The 19,288-nt window shown below is 41.3% G+C and overlaps 1 protein-coding gene across 2 annotated transcripts in view; it reads right to left on the reverse strand.

Moving 5' to 3' along the window:
* Positions 1-17,786, reverse strand: part of LOC122556785 (E3 ubiquitin/ISG15 ligase TRIM25-like) — an 84,283-nt gene extending 66,497 nt beyond the window's left edge. Inside the window, exons 1-4 of one of the 2 annotated variants that reach the window (XM_087995061.1) lie at positions 17,112-17,786; positions 5,666-5,761; positions 4,281-4,511; positions 2,320-2,342 (exon numbers count right to left, since the gene is read on the reverse strand). In XM_087995061.1, the coding sequence (XP_087851187.1) occupies positions 2,320-2,342; positions 4,281-4,511; positions 5,666-5,761; positions 17,112-17,675 (914 nt within the window). In that variant the 5' untranslated portion in view covers positions 17,676-17,786. The remainder of the gene's footprint in view (positions 1-2,319; positions 2,343-4,280; positions 4,512-5,665; positions 5,762-17,111) is intronic. The other variant, XM_043703954.2, reaches the window with a different exon arrangement.
* Between the last annotated feature and the right edge of the window lie 1,502 nt (positions 17,787-19,288).

Consider the following 19,288-nt stretch of genomic DNA (forward strand, 5'->3'; position numbering starts at 1 on the left):
GACAATCTACATCCGAAAATACTAAAGGAAGTGGACCTGTAAGTATTAGATACATTGGTAGTGATGTTCCAAAATTCCATAGCCTGTGGAATAGTTACTACAAGTTGGAGGATGACAAAATCTAAATCTATTATTTAAAAAGGGAAGGAGAAAAAAATCCAGGAATTACAGACCAGTTAGCCTAACATCGTAGTGGGAAAATGCTAGAGTCTGTTACAAAATATGTAATAACAAATCATTTAGAAAGCCTTAATGGTTTTGGACAAAGCCAGTGTCATTTTATGAAAGACAAATCATGCTTAACTAATCTGTTGCACTTGATTGACAATGTAACCAGTCGCATAGATATGGGAGAACTAGAGGATATGGTGTATTTGCATTTTCAGAAGGTTCTTGATAAAGTCCCTCAGAAGAGGTTAGTGGGCAGAGTTAAGACATATGGTATTTTATATTGGCATGAGTCAAGAAATGCTGACAGATGGAAAACAGAGCATGGAAATAAATTAGTCTTCCTCTGACTGGCAAGCAGGAACTACTAGCTGATGTCCCAAAACTGTACAAGTTGTGATGAGGATGCAAAGAGACTTCACGGTGATTTAGATAAGTTGAGTGAGTCGGCAAACACATGACTGATGCAATACAATATGACTAAATGTGAAGTTACACACTTTAGTGTGAAAAATAGAGAGAAACACTATTTTTTAAGTTTAGATTAGATTACTTACAGTGTGGAAACAGGCCCTTCGGCCCAACAAGTCCACACCGCCCCGCCGAAGCGCAACCCACCCATACCCCTACATTTACCCCTTACCTAACACTAGAGGCAATTTAGCATGGCCAATTCACCTGACCTGCACATCTTTGGACTGTGGGAGGAAACCGGAGCACCCGGAGGAAACCCACGGAGACACGGGGAGAACGTGCAAACTCCACACAGTCAGTCGCCTGAGGCGGGCATTGAACCCGGGTCTCTGGCGCTGTGAGGCAGCAGTGCTAACCACTGTGCTACCGTGCCGCCCAAATGGTGATATATTGGAAAGTGTGGATGTACAAAAGGATCTGGGTGTCCTTGTACACTAGTCAACGACGGTATTTGGGTCAAGATTACAACAGTGCTGGAAAAGCACAGCATATCAGGCAGCAACCGAGGAGCAGGAAAATTGATGTTTCCGGCAAAAGCCCTTCATCAATGACAGTATTTGGGCAATTGCAGCAAGCAATTAGGAAGGCAAATTAAAGACGAGCCTTCATTGCAAGATAGTTTGACTTCAGAAGTAGCAATGTCCTACTGCAATTATACCAGGCCTTGGTAAGAGCATACATAGAGTATTGTGTGCAGTTTTGGTCTCCCTACCTCAGAAAAGATATATTTGCCACACAGACACTCCGAGGAGAGATTAGTTCAACTAGGCCTATACTAATGAAGGTTTAGAAGGATGAAAGAGGATAGAAACATTACAGTTCTAACAGGGCTGGACAGACTAGATGCAGGGAGCATGTTTTCCCTGGTTAGGGAGTCTAGAATCAGTGGTCACAGTCTCAGGATATGGCACAGGCATTTAGGAGTGTGATGAGGAAAAATGCCTTCACTCAAAGTACATTGAGCCTGTGAAGTTATCTACCACAGAAGACTTTGGATGTCAAGTCACTGAATATATTCAAGAAAGTGATACTCACTTTTTTTAGGTTTTAAAGGCATCAACGGACATGGAGAGAAATCAGAAGTTTGGTATTGAGATAGAGAATCAGCCTGTCATATTAAAAGATGCATCTGGTTCAAATGGCCTTTTCCTGCTCTTAATTTCTATGTTTCTGGGTCAGGGAGCCTAGTGCTGCCGAGCAGCAGCTCAGGGATTGAAAGAGCTGACTGTTCCAAGGTCAGTGCTAATGATCTGCTCCTTTTCGTACTCGTTGTGAATTAGGAGAAGCAGGAGACACCCATTGCAACCCAAAGACCATTATCTTATCAGCACTCATTTTAATGTAAACCCAAATCTTTTGTTTCGATTCTATGACAAGGACGTAACAATGTGTCCCTAACTACAGCCAGCTTTTTTCATCTAAAGGCATTTAGATAATGAATATTGCAGCTTTCTCTCAGATTTCTGAGAAGCTCCATCAAGCAGTCCGAAACAGCATCATTTCCAACAGTTTGTCTGAGCCGATAACACCGCCAAACTACAGTGGAACATCACTCAATATTCACACCATTTGAAAGGACTGTATCTAAGAAGGTTTTCACACCTATATTCTACTTACACTCTTCTCCCAGAGGAAGGTTCCCTAACAGCAGCCACTATACGACTGAGAGGAACTTACCTGGAAATGAGTTGCCTTGAGTTCTGCGAATAAAGGAAGGAGATCGAATCAGTCAATGAACAAACAAAGCAACACACAAAGGAACCAAACAATGAATTTGTGATTGAGAGAAAGAGTTCAGTGTTGAACAGCAGGTGGGCCCAGTCACTGAAATAGGGAATAATTCACATTTCACTGCACTCTATCTCGGGATAGTACCAACATTCACAAGTTTTTAGAAGATTTGTAGCTCAGGTTAAGATTCTGGATGTAGGTTTGTTCGCCAAGCTTGAAGGTTCGTTTTCAGACATTTCCTCACCATACTAGGTAGCACCATCAGTGAGCCTCCGGTGAAGCACTGGTGATATGACCCGCTTTTTATTTATGTGTTTAGATTTCCTTGGGTTGGTGATATCATTTCCTGTGATGATGTCATTTCCTGTTCTTTTTCTCAGGGGGTGCTAAATGGGATCCACCACCAACTTCATCAGCAAGGACAATGTCATCAAGCTAGTGGACCTATGCTTTACCACCCACTTCACCTTCAACAACAAAACCTACAGACAAACCAAAGGAACACCCATGGGATCTTCGATATCAGGGTTTTTAGCAGAGATAGTAATGCAGAGACTCGAACAAACAGCTCTGCCAACAATCTAACCCAAACTTTGGGTCCGCTATGTGGATGATACCTTTGTCATCATTAAATGAAACAAATTAGAGGAAACCTTCAAGACCATCAATAATACCCTTACTGGCATAAAATTCACTAAAGAGGAGAAAATCAACAACAAACTGCCATTCCTAGATGTCACAGTAGAGTGAACAGCCAATGGGGAACTTCAAACCAGCGTCTACAGGAAAACAACACATACAAACCAAATAATGAACTACAGAAGCAATCATTCCAACACCCACAAATGGAGCTGCATTAGAACATTATTTCAATGAGCCACCACACACTGCAGCACAGAGGAACTACAAAGAGCAGAGAAAAATCAGCTATACAGTGTATTCATAAAGAACAGGTACCCAATAAACACAGTCCACTGATTTCTCTTCAACAAACCAAAACAAGCAGACAAACCACATCCAGAAACCCTCGCCACTCTCTTCTTCATCTCAGAAATGAATGCCAGACTACTCAGACCTCTTGGCATCATGGTCACCCGCAAACCTACCAACACACTAAAACAGCAGCTAACGAACTTGAAGGACCCTATACAGACAACAAGCAAAACTAATGTCATTTGCAAAATATCTTGCAAGTACTGTAACAAACACGACTTTGGACAAACAGGCAGAAAACTAGCCACTAGGTGCATGAACATCAACTAGCCACAAAAAGAAATGATCCATTCTCGCTGGTATCTTTACATACAAATGAGCAGGGACACCATTTCGACTGGGACAACACATCCATCTTAGGACAAGCTAAACAGAGGCATGCACGAGAATTCCTCGAAGTATGGCGCTCCAACCGGAACTCTATCAATAAACATGTTGACTTGGATCCCATTTACCACCCTCTGAGAAAATGATCAGGAAATGATACCACCACAGGAAATGACATCACCAACCCAAAGAAATCTAAACACATAAATAAAATGTGGGCCATGCCACTAATGCTTCACTGAATGCTTACTGATGATGATGTGACAAAACATCTGAAAATGAACCTTCCAGCTTAGAAAGCAAACTTACGTCCATAGTACCAACATTTTGAGGGCAGGCTGGCAGGTGACAAAAACATTCCAAGGGCAGAGTTGAAGTTGCAGCGCCAATATTCTGAGAGAAGGGCTGAGGGGGGTAGCATCAACGCACTAAGGGCAGGACTGAAGTGGGGAGCACCAACAGTCCAATGGCAGGGCTGAGGGGGCAGCTTCAATGCTGGGCCCCAACAAACTTCAAACAATTCAGCCTTCCACCAGCCTCAAATATCTGATATCTCAGTCATGGTCCTGTTTATATTGAAGATGTACCTGAATAAAGGAGAGATGGTCCCTTCGTACCAGATTCTGGGTTTCCCTATCTATTAATTTTAGCAGATCTGTCCTCTTCTTTAATGCTTCACAACAGCTTCTAATCCGTGAGAGAGCTTGGTGACCCTCCTCATCAATCAGTGACATGGTAGATGCTTCATCTTCTTCCAGCTTTCTCCTCCATTCAGAGAAACTCTTCAGTAGATTTTCTTTCAGGTCATTGATCTGTGTCTGAAACCAAAATCAACTCTCATTACAAACAGCACTCCCTCTCAGCCATTACCCTGAGCATATGGCACTTTCCAGGTACAGGATAGTTTGTTTAAATCACCAGTTCATCACTGTTAAAGATAGACAAGCAGCAGGGTAGAAAACGAGGAGGGAAAATAGGGTTTTGTCAGTGTTACCTGGAGTTTCAAAGACTTAGTCTGGGGATGGTACTGCCACTTGGTCCATCCACACCTGGAGTGATGGCTCCAGTTTTGAAGGAAATTGAGATCCTGAAGTGGATGGTGACCAGAATAATACAGAGTCTGATGGATTTTAGTTCAGAAGATCAGCTCCAAGGGGTCAGGTATTGAGAGAAAGGCTGGCTAAGAGGGACCTAATGGGGATGTTAAAACGGTAGAGGGATTTCTGCAGCCTTTTGTTGGATGGGATGACTGAGATGGATCAGGACAGTCAGATACACATCCTGTGAATAAAATGCATAGATTAGAGTGGGTGTTAGACCTAAAGCGGAGTTAAGGTCAAAATCATCTCAGCCGTTATCTTAGTGAACGGCAGAGCAGGGCTTGAATGTTTGTCTTACTTCTGCACCAAATCCATGTGTTTTTCATGTATTCTTATGAACTGGTGATTAAAACAAACTATCCTCTGGAACAGATTCCCTGATCATGTGGTAGATATGGAGTTACTCCCACCCTTTTAAAGAGAGCTGGAGTAATTTCCTCAGGTTTGTTCTGAATTGGTTGCAGGTGTTTATTTTCTTTTCTGTTTGTCTTTCCCAGGTCAGGACATGGTTCATGGTGGATCAGTGGGTATGTGAATGAACTCTCTCTGCATGGGTCAGGGTCACTGGGTCTAATGGGATTTCCTTCCTCCTCCTTTCTATATTCCTATGATCGAGGCTCCAGGGACAATTCTTCAATTGCCAGCCTTTATCTGTGTGTGTTTCAGTCAATCAAGTGTCCGAATGATGGAATAATATTCCTTTGGAGGTGCAGGGAGAGTTAAACAGCTCCCCCTCACATCTAGCTCAGGATAATTCAATGTGGTCAGTGACTCTACCCCAAGAGAACTGCTTTTAAAGGTCTGTTTCCGATGTGCTCATTGACTCAGCGAGCAGAGAAAACCTTTCCAAATCCAGTCCTACTTTTTCGTACCTTAGTGTCAGTTTCTGAAGTCTCCAAATCTCGCTGTTTTCTGGAATAAATTTCCTGTTCTGTCTGTAGCTTCTCAATTTCTGCCTCCAATTCAACCTGTGAAGGCATTTCAAAAGACTTAGAAATTATGACAAACTTTATATATTACATTTTAATATCGTAAAACATCACAGATGGTTAAGAGGACCATAATCATTCAAAACTTCATCCCAAGTAAAAGAATGATATATTAGGGCTTATGATAAATGCTTCATTAGAGTTAGGTTTTAAGAAGCCTTCCATGGAGAGGAGGGAGAGGTTTACAGACAATGATCTTCGACAAGGAATTCTGGAGGTGAAGTCTGACCATCAATGATGGGAAAAAGGAAGCTGAGGATGATAAAGGACCACAAAGGGATGTGAACACAGGGATGAGAATTTTAAAATTGTGGCATTGCCAAACCAAAACCTAATGTAGCGAAAACGAGATTTGGTCCAAATCAGGAAAATGGCTTCAAACTTTCATAACATGTTGTGAGTGCAACATTAGAAGGAAATCAGTAGAGTGTTGGAAGAGTCAACTCCGGCAGTAACAAACCCATCACAGAGTCATAGAAAAAGTTTTTCCTCAAATCTCCTCTAAAGCGAGGTCCCACAGGGATCAGTGTTGAGGCCTTTTCACCCAGAAGGTGGGGCAAATCTGGAACTCAGTGCCGATCAACATGGTAGACACAGAACCTTTCATAACATTTTTAAAATATTTAGCTGTGCACTTTTCGTGATACCAAGGCTACTGACCATGTGCATTAAAATGGAATTGGAATAGGTAGCTGTTTTTGACCGTTGGGGATGTAATGGGCCATAGGATTTTTTTTCTGAGCTGTAGATCTCTGTCAGAAACTTAGCTGTAAGTAGTGGTGAGACAGGGACATGTATTAGCAGTTAGTAAATGAATTTTGTTGCAGAAGACAATAGCTTCAATCTTCCATATATTCAATCGAAGGAAGTTTCTTCTTATCTCACCCAGGATGTCAGATCAGTAGTCTGAAAATATAGTGTCTGTGAATGCTTCAAGAAGGTAAAGCATGTGAAAACTAACACTATGCTTTCTGCTGATGTTGCCACGGGAAAGAAATGTACACAGCAAAACAATAGGAGGCCATGGATACATTCTTGTGGGTTACTAGAGGTAATGTTTTAGAATTGGGAAACAAAGCCATTGCAAATGATGCACTAGCTGTTAATAGAATGAAATGAATGGCACCAAGTAAATGCCATTCCACCTAATTTGATGCAAGTGTAGAGGTTCTGGCAGGGGACTGCATAGTAAACTACATCAAAGGCTTGCGGACAAGCTAAGAAGGATAGGGTTGAATAGTTTACCTTTGTCACGGTCAGAAAGATGTCACTTGTGACTTACGAGATTTTCGGACTGAAAGGTGTTTGAAAGGCCTTTCCTGTTCTTTTAACATGGGAAGAGAGGAGGAGCAAAGGGTAGTTAGTGGAGAGGCCCAGCACAAAAGACAAAGGCTTGTTAATGGAGATAAAAGAGAAAAATAGATTGAAAATAGGTATGAATTAGGCTTGAAAGGGAAAGAATGGCTCCTCTTTACTCAGAGCAAAGTAAACAAGACGAGGTAATGGGGGGAGGAAGGAATCTAAGAAAATGAAGAATTGGCATAATGCAGTCAGTTTCTGGAATTGTGAAATTCAGTGTTAAGATCTCAAGACTGTAAAATGCCTAAGTGGCAAGTGAAGCATTATTCTTTGAGCTTGCTTTGTGCCTCATTGGAATATTGCTAGGTCCAAGACAAAAATGTTAGCTAACGACAAGATGATTTATTGAAATAGCAAGCAACTGGATGATTGTGGTCATTCTGATGGACAGGGCAGAGGTGTTCCATAAAGCAGTCTCCCAGTCTGTGTTTGGTCTTGCCAATTTGAAGGAGGCTGCAATGTGAGCAATAAAGTTATGGAAGTATTCAAACATAGAGTTCTGAAAAAGATGTGAATGGATTTGGGAAATGACAACTCTTCTACGGTATTCAGAGAGGAAAGGGAGGTTGGAAATGGAGCAGTAGTTTGCAAGGATGATGGGGTAAAACATCATAGTTGTAGCTAATGTCAGGACTCAAAGGGATGTTGGGTGACCAAGCAATTTAGTAGGAATAGGATCAATGTAATAGGATAAAACAAAAAAAAGTTATGGATGTTGGCGATCTCAAACACCAAAACAGAAATTCTGAAGGTCAATGGACTTGAAACGTTAACTGTGTTTTATCTCCGCAGATGCTATCAGACCTGCTAAGTTTCGACAGCAATTTCTGTTTTTGTATAAATTGAGTGAAATATGACAGAAACAAAAGATAGATATGAGTTCAGGGCTAGGATGGGGATAGTTGTAACTCAGTAAAACCAGTTAGACAAAGTTGTCTAATGGAAGGGAGGAAAGCATAGAGCTTGTTCAAGATAGAGATCAATAGACATCTAGATGCTAAGATATTAAAGGATATACAGATAGCAGAGAAAAGTGTCATTGAATAGCTTTACCTCACCATCAACCTTCTTGAAGTATTCACAGACACTATATTTTCAGACTACTGATCTGACATCCTGGGTGAGATAAGAAGAAACTTCCTCCGATTGAATATATGGAAGATTAGCTATGATCTAATTGAATACTGGAACAGGTTTGATGGGCTGAATGGCCTATTTCTTCCCCTTCTGTTTCGAGGCAGCTGATCAGATAGCTACAGTAGATTAATTACAAAGCTGGAGAACAGGAAGAAGATAACGTACTCTGTGTATGTAAGCTCATGCTATCCGATATACAAAGACAGAGATGTGTTGCTTTGCATGCTTGAATTCTTTTGTTTTTGTGTCTGCATTGAATTAAATTAACTGAATATAACACACTGAAATTTACAGACCGAGCATCTGATCAAATTATGAAATTACGAATGCTATCTTATTGTAACTGGTCACCCGTTATAGCTAGTTCTGTAACTGATGTGAACAGTCTCCAAACTATCAAATAAAAATTGGTATTTTGTATTCACACCCATTAACAGGGAATCAAATCAAGTTCAATAAGGAGTTAATATTCACTATAACTGGAGTTGCTGTGTTGTGTTGTAAACCACGAACGCATAGAGTCATAGAGATGTACAGCATGGAAACAGACCCTTTGGTCCAACCTGTCCATGCCAACCAGATATCCCAACCCAATCTAGTCCCATCTGCCAGCACTCAATCCATTTCCCTCCAAACCCTTCCTATTCATATACACATCCAAATTACTTCTAAATGTTACAATTTTACCAGCCTCTACCACTTCCTCTGGCAGCTCATTCCATACACGTACCACCCTCAGTTTGAAAAGGTTGCCCCTTAGGTCTCTTTTATATCTTTCCCCTCTACCCCTAAACCTATGCCCTCTAGTTCTGGACTCCCCTACCCCAGGGAAAAGATCTTGTCTATTTATCCTATCCATGCCCTCATAATTTTGTAAACCTCTATAAGGTCACCCCTCAGCCTCCGATGCTCCAGGGAAAACAGCCCCAGCCTGTTCAGCATCTCCCTATAGCTCAAATCCTCCAACTCTGGCAACATCCCTGTAAATCTTTTCTGAACCCTTTCAAGTTTCACAACATCTTTCCAATAGGAAGGAGACCAGAATTGCCTGCAATATTCCAACAGTGGCCTAACCAATGTCCTGCATAGCCACAACATGACCTCCCAACTTCTGCACTCAATACTCTGACCAATAAAGGAGAGCATACCAAATGCCTTCTTCACTATCTTATCTACCTGCGACTTTACTTTCAAGGAGCTACGAACCTGCACTCCAAGGTCTCTTTGTTCAGCAACACTCCCTAGGACCTTACCATTAAGTTATAAGTCCTGCTAATATTTGCTTTCAAAAAATGCAGCACCTTGCATTTATTTGAATTAAACTCCATCTGCCACTTCTCATTGGCCCATCTGATCAAGATCCCATTATAATCTGAGGTAACCTTCTTCGCTGTCCACTACACCTCCAATTTGGTGTCATCTGCAAATTTACTAAATATGCCTCTTATGCTCACATCCAAATCATCTATATAAATGACAAAAAGGACCCAGCACTGATTCTTGTGGCACGCCACTGGTCACAGGCCTCCAGTTTGAAAAACAACCCTCCACCACCACCCTCTGTCTTCTACCATTGAGCCAGTTCTGTATCCAAATGGCTAGTTCTCCCTGTATTCCGTGAGATCTAACCTTGCTTATCAGTCTCCTATGGGGAACCTTGTCGAACACCTTACTGAAGTCCATATAGATCACATCTACTGCTCTGCCCTCATCAATCTTCTTTGTTACTTCTTCAAAAAACTCAATTAAGTTTGTGAGACATGATTTCCCACACACAAAGCCATGTTGACTATCCCTAATCAGTCCTTGCCTTTCCAAATACATGTACATCCTGTCCCTCAGGATTCCCTCCAACAACTTGCCCACCACCGATGTCAGGCTCACTGGTCTATAGTTCCCTGGCTTGTCTTTACCACTCTTCTTAAACAGTAGCACCAAGTTGGCCAACCTCCAGTCTTCCGGCACCTCACCTGTGACTATCGATGATGCAAATATCTCAGCAAGAGGCCCAGCAATCACTTCTTTAGCTTCCCAGAATAACCTGATCAGGTCCTGGGGATTTATCCATCTTTATGCGTTTCAAGACATCCAGCACTTCCTCCTCTGTAATATGGACATTTTTCAAGGTGTCACCATCTATTTCCCTACATTCTACATCTTCCATATCCTTTCCATAGTAAATACTGATGCAAAATACTCATTTAGTATTTCCCCCATTTTCTGCGGCTCCACACAAAGGCCGCCTTGCTGATCTTTGAAGGGCCCTATTCTCTCCCTAGTTACCCTTTTGTCCTTAATGTATTTGTAAAAACCCTTTGAATTCTCCTTAATTCTATTTGCCATAGCTATCTCATGTCCCCTTTTTGCCCTCCTGATTTCCCTCTTAAGTATACTCCTCCTGCCTTTATACTCTTCTAAGGATTCACTCAATCTATCCTGTTTATACCTTACATATGCTTCCTTCTTTTCCTTAACCAAACCCTCACTTTCTTTAGTCATCCAGCATTCCCTATACCTACCAGCCTTTCCTTTCACCCTGACAGGAATATACTTTCCCTGGATTCTCTTTATCTCATTTCTGAAGGCTTCCCATTTTCCAGCCATCCCTCTACCTGCACACATCTGCCCCAATCAGTTTTTGAAAGTTCTTGCCTAATACCGTCAAAAGTGGCCTTTCTCCAATTTAGAACTTCAACTTTTAGATCTGATCTATCCTTTTCCATCACTATTTTAAATCTAATAGAATTATGGTCGCTGGCCCCAAAGTGCTCCCCCACTGACACCTCAGTCACCCGCCCTGCCTTATTTCCCAAGAGTAGGTCAGGTTTTGCAACTTCTCTAGTTGGTACATCCACATGATAGCTGTTATCTGAGAAGAATAATTTAATGTACTGTCTTCCAAACTCTTAAGACTTGTAAGGTAGTCCCATTAAGTCTGTGATCCTTGGATTTGTATCTTTGGGGAAGGCAGTGGTAATGTCATTGAACTAGTAATCCAGAACTTCAGGCTAATACTCTGGTGACAGGGGTTCAAGTCTGACAATTGCAGATGGTGAAATTTGAATTGCAATAAAAATCTGAGGTTATAAAATAGCCCAATGGTATATAACCTTTGTTGTTGTTGTTAGTTGTAAAACCCCATCTGGCTCGCTAATGTCCTTTCGGAACTGAAATTTGCGTTTCTTACCTGTTTGGGCCTACGCGCAAATCCAAATCTGCAGTAAAATGGTTGACCCTTAAATGTCTTCTAAAAACACTCTAGCAAGCCATTCAGATCAAGGGACAATTAGGGATGAGACAATAAATTCTGGCCCAATCAGCACCATCCACATCCCATGAAAAATAAAATTAAAAATTAAATAAAGAGTAGACCATACAGCCCTTGAGCCTGCTCTTCCATTCATTAAGATGCGCTTGACCTCAACTCCACATTTATCTCTGTTCCCCATACCTTTAATGGGATGTGACTGTCAATAGGAAAGCTAGTGTTTGTTCTCTCCCTAATCATTCTTGAATCTATTGCTTGCCACATAACAATGAATATAGAGTCACATGTAAGATAAGTTGGGAGGCGCGTTGCTCAGTGGTTAGCACTGCCGCCTCACAGCACCAGTGACCGGGTTCGATTCCAGCCTTGAGCAACTATGTGGAGTTTACACATTCTTTCCGTGTCTGCATGGGTTTCCTCTGGGTGCTCCGGTTTCCTCCCACAGTCCAAAGATATGCAGGTCAGGTGAACTGGTCATGCTAAATTGCCCAATGTATTAGGTACATTAGTCAGGGGTAAATATAGAGTAGGGGAATGGGTCTGGGTGGGTTACTCCTCAGAGAGTTGGTATGGACTTCTTGGGCCAAATGGCCTGTTTCCATACAGTAGGGAATTGAATCTAATCAGAAGGTAAGAATGGCAGATTTCCTTCCTTAAAAGGCATTAAGGAACCAGATGTGTTTTCAACAATAAAAAAAAAAATTGGATTTATTAAGGGTATATAAAATCCCACCACCAGCATGGTGAGATTTGAACCAGTGTCCCCAGAACATTCATCTGGGCTGCAAGATTACTAGGCTAGTGACATTAGTACTAAACCACCATCTGCCCCATTCAAGATTTCAATAACCTCACCATCTGATATATATGCTGAATATATTCAATGGCAGCCTCCTCGTCTCTCTGGGCCACAGAATTATGAAGGTTTCACAACATTCTAAGAAATTCTTTATCTCCATCTTAAATGGACAATTTCCTGTTCTGAATCTATTGTCTCAATTCTAGATTTTCTCCATGAGGTAGAAAATTCTTCCCTACATCTATCTTGTCAAGTCCCCTCACAGCTTACTTATTTCAATAATGTCACACCTCATTCTCCTTAACTTCAAGGAGCATTGGCCCAGTGCTACTCAATCTTTCTTCATTCCAGGAATAAATCTTCTCTGAACTGTCTCCAAAAGTATCATTCTTAAGAGAAAACTGCTCTGTATGAAGTATTCCAAGTGTGGTTTCCCGGTGCCCTATAGAGTTACAGCAAGGCTTCCCCATTTCAGAGTCCATTCTCCTGCAATAAAAGCTAACATTCCATTTGCCTTTCTAATTACTTAACTGTATGTTCGTGATAATGTTTTGTGCTTAATGTACGAGGACATCCAGATCTCTCTGTACTGCAACATTCTTTATTCTCTCTCTGTTTAAATACTACTTTGCTTTATGTTTTTCCTAACAAAGTGGATATCTCATTTTCTTACATTATAATACATTTGTGAATTTTTTACCTACCTCCTAACCTAGCTATATCCCTTTGCAGAATCTTTATGTGTTTACAATTTGCTTGACTACCTGTCTTGTATCATCAGAAATTTGGCAACAATATAGTATGTTCATTTAGCAAAGCCATTATTATAAATTGCAAAATATTGATTATCCATCTGTGGCACGCCTCTGGTTAAAGTTTGCCAACATGAAAAATGGCCCATTTATTCCCAACCTTTGTTTCTTGCTTGTTTGCCAGTACTTTTATCTGGCACTTCATCAAATGCCTTTTGGAAGTCCAAATACAATTTATTTATTTGTTTATTTTTTTATCCAGCCTGTTTGTTCCATCCTCAAGGAACTCAAATACGAAACAATACAAACAGTATTTCCCTTTTTAAAAAACCTTGTTGACTATGCTTGCTTGTCTTGCATTTTACAGAATATTGTATAACTACTTCATTAATAATGGATTCCAGCATCTTTCTAATGATAGGTGTTAGGCCAGCTTGCATACTTGTTTGCAGGTAAAGGAACGGCTAGAAAACAGGAAGCCTTTAAAAATGAGATAACAAGTGTCTAGAGGCTATATGTTCCTGTTACGTTGAAGAGTAAGCCTGGTAGTTGTAGGGAATGCTGGTTGACAAGAGAAATTGAGATTTTGGGCAAGAATAAGAAGGAAGCGTATATCAGATATAGACACCGGGGATCAAGTTAATCCCTAGAAGAGTATAATGGCATTAGGAGAATATTTAAGGGGGAAATCAGAAGGGCAAAAAGGGCACATTAGATATCTTTGGCAAATAATGTTAAGGAGAATCCAAAAGGATTACACAAATATATTAAGGACAAAAGGGTAACCAGGGAGAAAATAGAGCCCCTTAAAGATCAGCAGGGCTGCCTATGAGTGGAATTGTGGGAGATGAGGGAGATACTAAACAAGTATTTTTCATCAGTATTTACTGTGGAGAGGGTAATGGACAATAGAGAATGTGAGGACACAAATAGCAACATCTTGAAAGTGTCCATATTACAAAAGAGGAGGCGCTTGACATCTTAAAATGCATAACGTGGATAAATCCCCTGGACCTGTTCAGGTATACCCTAGAACTCTATGGGAAGCAGGGGAAGTAATTGCTGGGCCCCTTGCTGAGATATTTGTATCGTCGCTAGCCACATGTGAGGTGCCGGAAGATTGGAGGTTGGCTAACGCGGTGCCACTATTTAAGAAAAGTGGCAAGGAAAAGCCAGGGAACTTACATCAATGGTGGACAAGTTGTTGGAGGGAATCCTGACGGACATTGTGAAACTTGAAAGGGTTTAGAAAAGATTTACAAGGATGTTGCCAGGGTTGGAGGATTTGAGCTCTTGGGAGAGGCTGAATAGGCTGGGGCTGTTTTCCCTGGAGCGTCGGCGACTGAGGGGTAGTTTATAGAGGTTTATAAAATCATGAGGGGCATGGGTAGGATAAATAGACAAGATTTCTTCTCTGGAGTAGGGGTCCAAAACTAGATGGCACAGGTTTAAGGTGAGAGAAATGATTTAAAAGGAACCCAAGGGGCAACCTTTTCACACAGAGGGTGGTACGTGTATGGAATGAGCTGCCAGAAGAAGTGGTGGAGGCTGGTACAATTACAACATCTAAAAGGCACCTGGATGAATATACGAATAGGAGGGATATGAGCCAATTATTGGCAGATGGGACTAGATTTGTTTAGGATGTCTGCTCGGCATGGAAGGTTGGACTGAAGGGTCTGTTTCCATGCTGTACATCTCTATGACTCTATAACTGGACAATGAGAGATTCTCCCTTTACTTCAATAAACATATTCATCAAGGAGATAAATTGCTCTCTGATTAGGTTGGATGGCAGATCATTTACAAATATTACATGTGAAAATGCCATTGATAAATGAATAAAGGCACTATCTTTGGGGAATGCTTACTTGTCATGGAAGGATCTGATGCTTTCTTCTCAAATGTTGAGATTGCTTAATGACGGAGAGTTTTTAATTGATCTGTCTAGAATTGTTAAATTTCCCTAAGTAGTTTGTATCTGATTTACAGGCTCAAAGATACAGAAGATCTTTGTATCTGAGTTTGGGACCTCCAGTGATGCATGTTCCTATGCACTGCTGGCTACAGAATATCGTCTTTGTGAAAATCTTCCATGCAAACTTGGAAGATTACAAGTTCTATCTGGATAGCCACTTCTTTTAAGACCATAGGATGCAGGCTGTCTAGTTCAGGAAATGTAGCAACTTTTAGTTTGCTTAACATTTTTCTCCTGTCACAATTGTTTTTTAAATTTCTCCTTCCTTTTAGCCCCTATTTTTCACTGTTAGTGGGTTTGACATAGGGCAAGGAAACAATGTTTATGATCTTAAATGAACAAGCTAACATTCTGTCATTCCTAACAGGATTGGGTACAGAGTGATTACAATGGTAACAATCCAATCAACTGTTAGATGGTTCCTATTTGTTTTAACTGATTCATACTTTTGTTCTTCATTTACTATCCTTTGTTCTGTTTGCTGTTTCTCCCTTCTTGTAACCTATATATCTTCTTTCTCCTTCCGACTGCTTCATCCTTAGTGTTGTTCTCAATCTCACTCAGTAATTGTTTCTTACTCTCTTTCTCTCTCTCTCATCATCTTTCATTTTCCCCACATCTCTTTCTTCTTAACATTTTTCTCTCTCACACCATCTCTCTATCACTTCATCCAAAATCTCTCTGCATCTCATTACCTCTTTGTCATACCATTTCTCCATCTCTCTTGAACCCACTATCTCTCTCTTTCTCTGTCTCATGCTCTGAAACATCCCAACCTGCCACTGAGCCTCTGATTGTCCAGGGTTATCCTGGGCCACCCAGCTCCTGCCTTGTACAGCAGGAATTCCAACCTGGCAGCGCTCAGGCTCTCAATTCCAGCTGCTTGGCAGGAGACGGAAGTAAAGGAATTCTGCGAGGTCTCCACATTCCCAGCAATTGGAGATTTTCTGGCTGTGACAGCTGCTCCACTCCCTCTCTGTAAATCTCAGGCCCTCAGTATTTAGTCTCAGCGCAGTAATACTCCTTTCTGTGGCCCTCAGCAAAAAAACCACTCCATGCCTTGTATAAACAGAGTAACGACATAGTTTCTTTTCACAGTCACACATTGAGTATGCATTTTCACATTAACTAAGGACCTCCATTTCCAGGAATCAACTAAGAGGAAAATCATGAAGGGCATGGGTAGTGTGAATAGCCAAGGTATTTTTCTCAGGATAGGGGAGTCCAAAGCCAGAAAGCACAGGTTTAAGGTGAGAGGGGAAAGATGTAAAAGGGACCTGAGCACAACATTTTTACACAGAGGGTGATGTGTGTATGAAATGAGCTGCCAGAGGAACTGGTGTAGGCTGGTACAATTACAATATTTAAAAGGCATATTGATGGGTACGTGAATAGGAAGGGTTTAGAGGGTATAGGCCAAATGCTGGCAAATGGGACTAGATGTATTTGGCATATTTGGTGAGCATGGACAAGTTGGACCAAATTTTCAGTTTCCATATTGTATAATTCTATAACGCTATAATTTTAAATGGAGACATTTTTCAAGCAACATTTCCCTCTTGTAGTAAGGAATACTTTTTCCATCCAATTCATAAATCTACACCTATTGGTGTCCATTACTCCCCCACTACTGGAAGTTTTCTCCCTGATTCTTAAGCAGGACCTTCCAGTGTTACACCAGGTTGCAGCACACTCTATAGAACTATGTCATGGAATCCAGTTCTCACGTGAGCCCACAAAGTGAATGATTGAGGTCTATTGTTCTCTCAATCCCCACAGGAGTCAAGTGTGGGTGAGGGTCAACCACCCTGGGTTGCTCTCACACCCTTCCCACTGCCCATCTTGTTTCCTGTGTAAGGAGAGAGAAAATCTGAATGATAAAAAAATAAACTGCCATAAATCCAGACATGACAAAGCAAAATGTCAAGAAACATTGGACTAAATCAGCATCATCATCAGTCAGTTCCAATGAATGTTGGTCATTAAGAAGAAAACTCTCCTTCACTGTATTTAGTATCAGAAATTGTGTCACTCACCTTAATTGTTGCTTGTGCCTGATCCAGGCTCAGCAGTGTGTGGGATTTATGTTTCCCTATTATTGTACAGGAAACACATATGCACAGACCTTCATCTTCACAGTAAAACTCGAGGATCTTCTTATGTTCATTACATTGTCTCATTGTAACGTCTTTAGTCCCAGGTACAATGAGCATGTGATCTTGGTAGGCCTTGTTCCGCAAATGTGGTTTTAAATGAAGGAAGCAAAAGGAAGCAAAACAAGTAAGGCATGTTTTCACAGCTTGGAATGGTTTATCATCACAGTTATCACAAAATATATTGGGTGAATGAGCAGGGGAACTTTTCTGGTTGTATACTGCCACTATACTATACAGTGTGGCATTTCTCTCCAAAGTGGGCTTGTGCTTGAATTTCCGGTGACACTGAGGACACTCAAAATTTTTTGGCCCTGCTGTCTGGGCCCACGCTCTCTCAATACAATTTAAACAGAAACTATGCTGACAGGGTAATGTCACAGGGTCCTGGTACACCCGGAGACACATACTACAGGTTAATTCATCCTGTAAAACTCCAGGATCCATTGGTAACGCAGCTGAAGAGGTTTCACACAACAGCAGAGAGACCGAGGAGTAAAAGCAACAAGTAAAATTCTTATAATCACTTGGTGTAAGAGTAACAATATGAGTTTCACTTCCATGACTCACTCTAGCTGAAGATTAACTGTTTCAGGCTTGGAACAATACGGAGCCTGTTTATGCACATCAGAGACAATGTGACTCAGATCTAATTTTAAACAGAGTGTGATCCAGATTTAATTGTCAGAGAACAGTTTATGCACATCAGAGAAAATGTGACTCAAATCTAATTTTAAACAGAGTGTGATCCAGATTTAATTGTTAGAGAACAGCATCTATATCTAACAGGAAGAAAATGTGATCCAAATAATAGAAGAAGACAAGGTGGAAAATCATTTCGATGTTGATTCCCCTCCATCCCCCTTACCCTGCCTATCCTGTCTCCTTCTTTTCACACCCCAAAGCAGGTTTCCTGCTCCTCCCAATCCTACCCATCAATCTCCTATTACCCCTCATTTTCCCCCAAAAGGTCAGATCAGAGACAGGGCTCACAAATATTTACAAAATAAATTTATTTTAGGTAGTAGCTTAGAATTCAGCAAAAGAGGAAAGGTATTGACCAAGGGAGGCAGTAACAGAATATAAAAGTCGTGCTAACCAAACACTTGTGCCAGCCAGAGTAGCATTCCCTGACATCATTCCCAGTGCCAGCTATGTTGACCAAGGGTGGCAGAGGCAAAGATCACGAACCTGTTGCACTCTCCGTTCAGTCCAATTATGGAACTTACAAATATTATTTAAAAGCTAGTTTCAGGGGATGCACCAGACACACATTTGGAATTGACAAGGAGATCGGTAGAAAGTGGGAAGCCAGTTTGCCTGTCCCAGGGAATTATACTCGAGCCTCAAATGTTTCAGTGGCAAAGAGAGAATATTGAATATTATTCGGCAGGTGCGCTTGGAACTGCACAGATTCTGGGCACAGTGTGCAATTATCACTCAGCCAGTATAGTGGCATCACATTCCTGGCATTATAAGGGAAGAAAAGTGAGGGACAGCTACAAGGATAATGTTAAAATAAGCTGACTGCAAGGAAGGTAGATGACATAGGGACAAGAATGTTGGGACTGTTGAAAATGACATTCTGATGAAGAGCTTATGCTTAAAACATTGACTGTCCTGCTCCTCAGATGCTGCCTGACCAGCTGTGCTTTTCCAGCACCACCCTTTTAGACTCTGATCTCCAGCATCTGCAGTTCTCACTTTCTCCCTATTGACAATGAGAGCAAGTGGTTCAGCAGGAAGGACAGAATAAGAGCCTGGAATACACAGAAGCTATATCTCTGTGTCAGATCTACCTCCATATGGAATTTTGTTGAGATCACTGAGATGAGAACCTGAACAGGGAGATAAAGAAGGAGGGAACAAGGATAGAAACAAAAGAAGGGCTTATGCCTGAAACGTCGATTCTCCTGCTCCTTGGATGCTGCCTGGCCTGCTGCGCTTTTCCAGCACCACACTTTTCAACTCTGGTAAATCCAGCATCTGCAGTCCTCACTTTCTCCTAGAAACAAAAGATGGAAAAGTAAGAACCAGAAGTGGAAGGCAGAATAAATAAG

This window comes from Chiloscyllium plagiosum, unplaced genomic scaffold, assembly GCF_037043375.1.
Source record: "Chiloscyllium plagiosum isolate Xiang-an unplaced genomic scaffold, Cpla_swu_hap1 HiC_scaffold_16, whole genome shotgun sequence".
Classification (NCBI taxonomy): Eukaryota; Metazoa; Chordata; class Chondrichthyes; order Orectolobiformes; family Hemiscylliidae; genus Chiloscyllium; species Chiloscyllium plagiosum.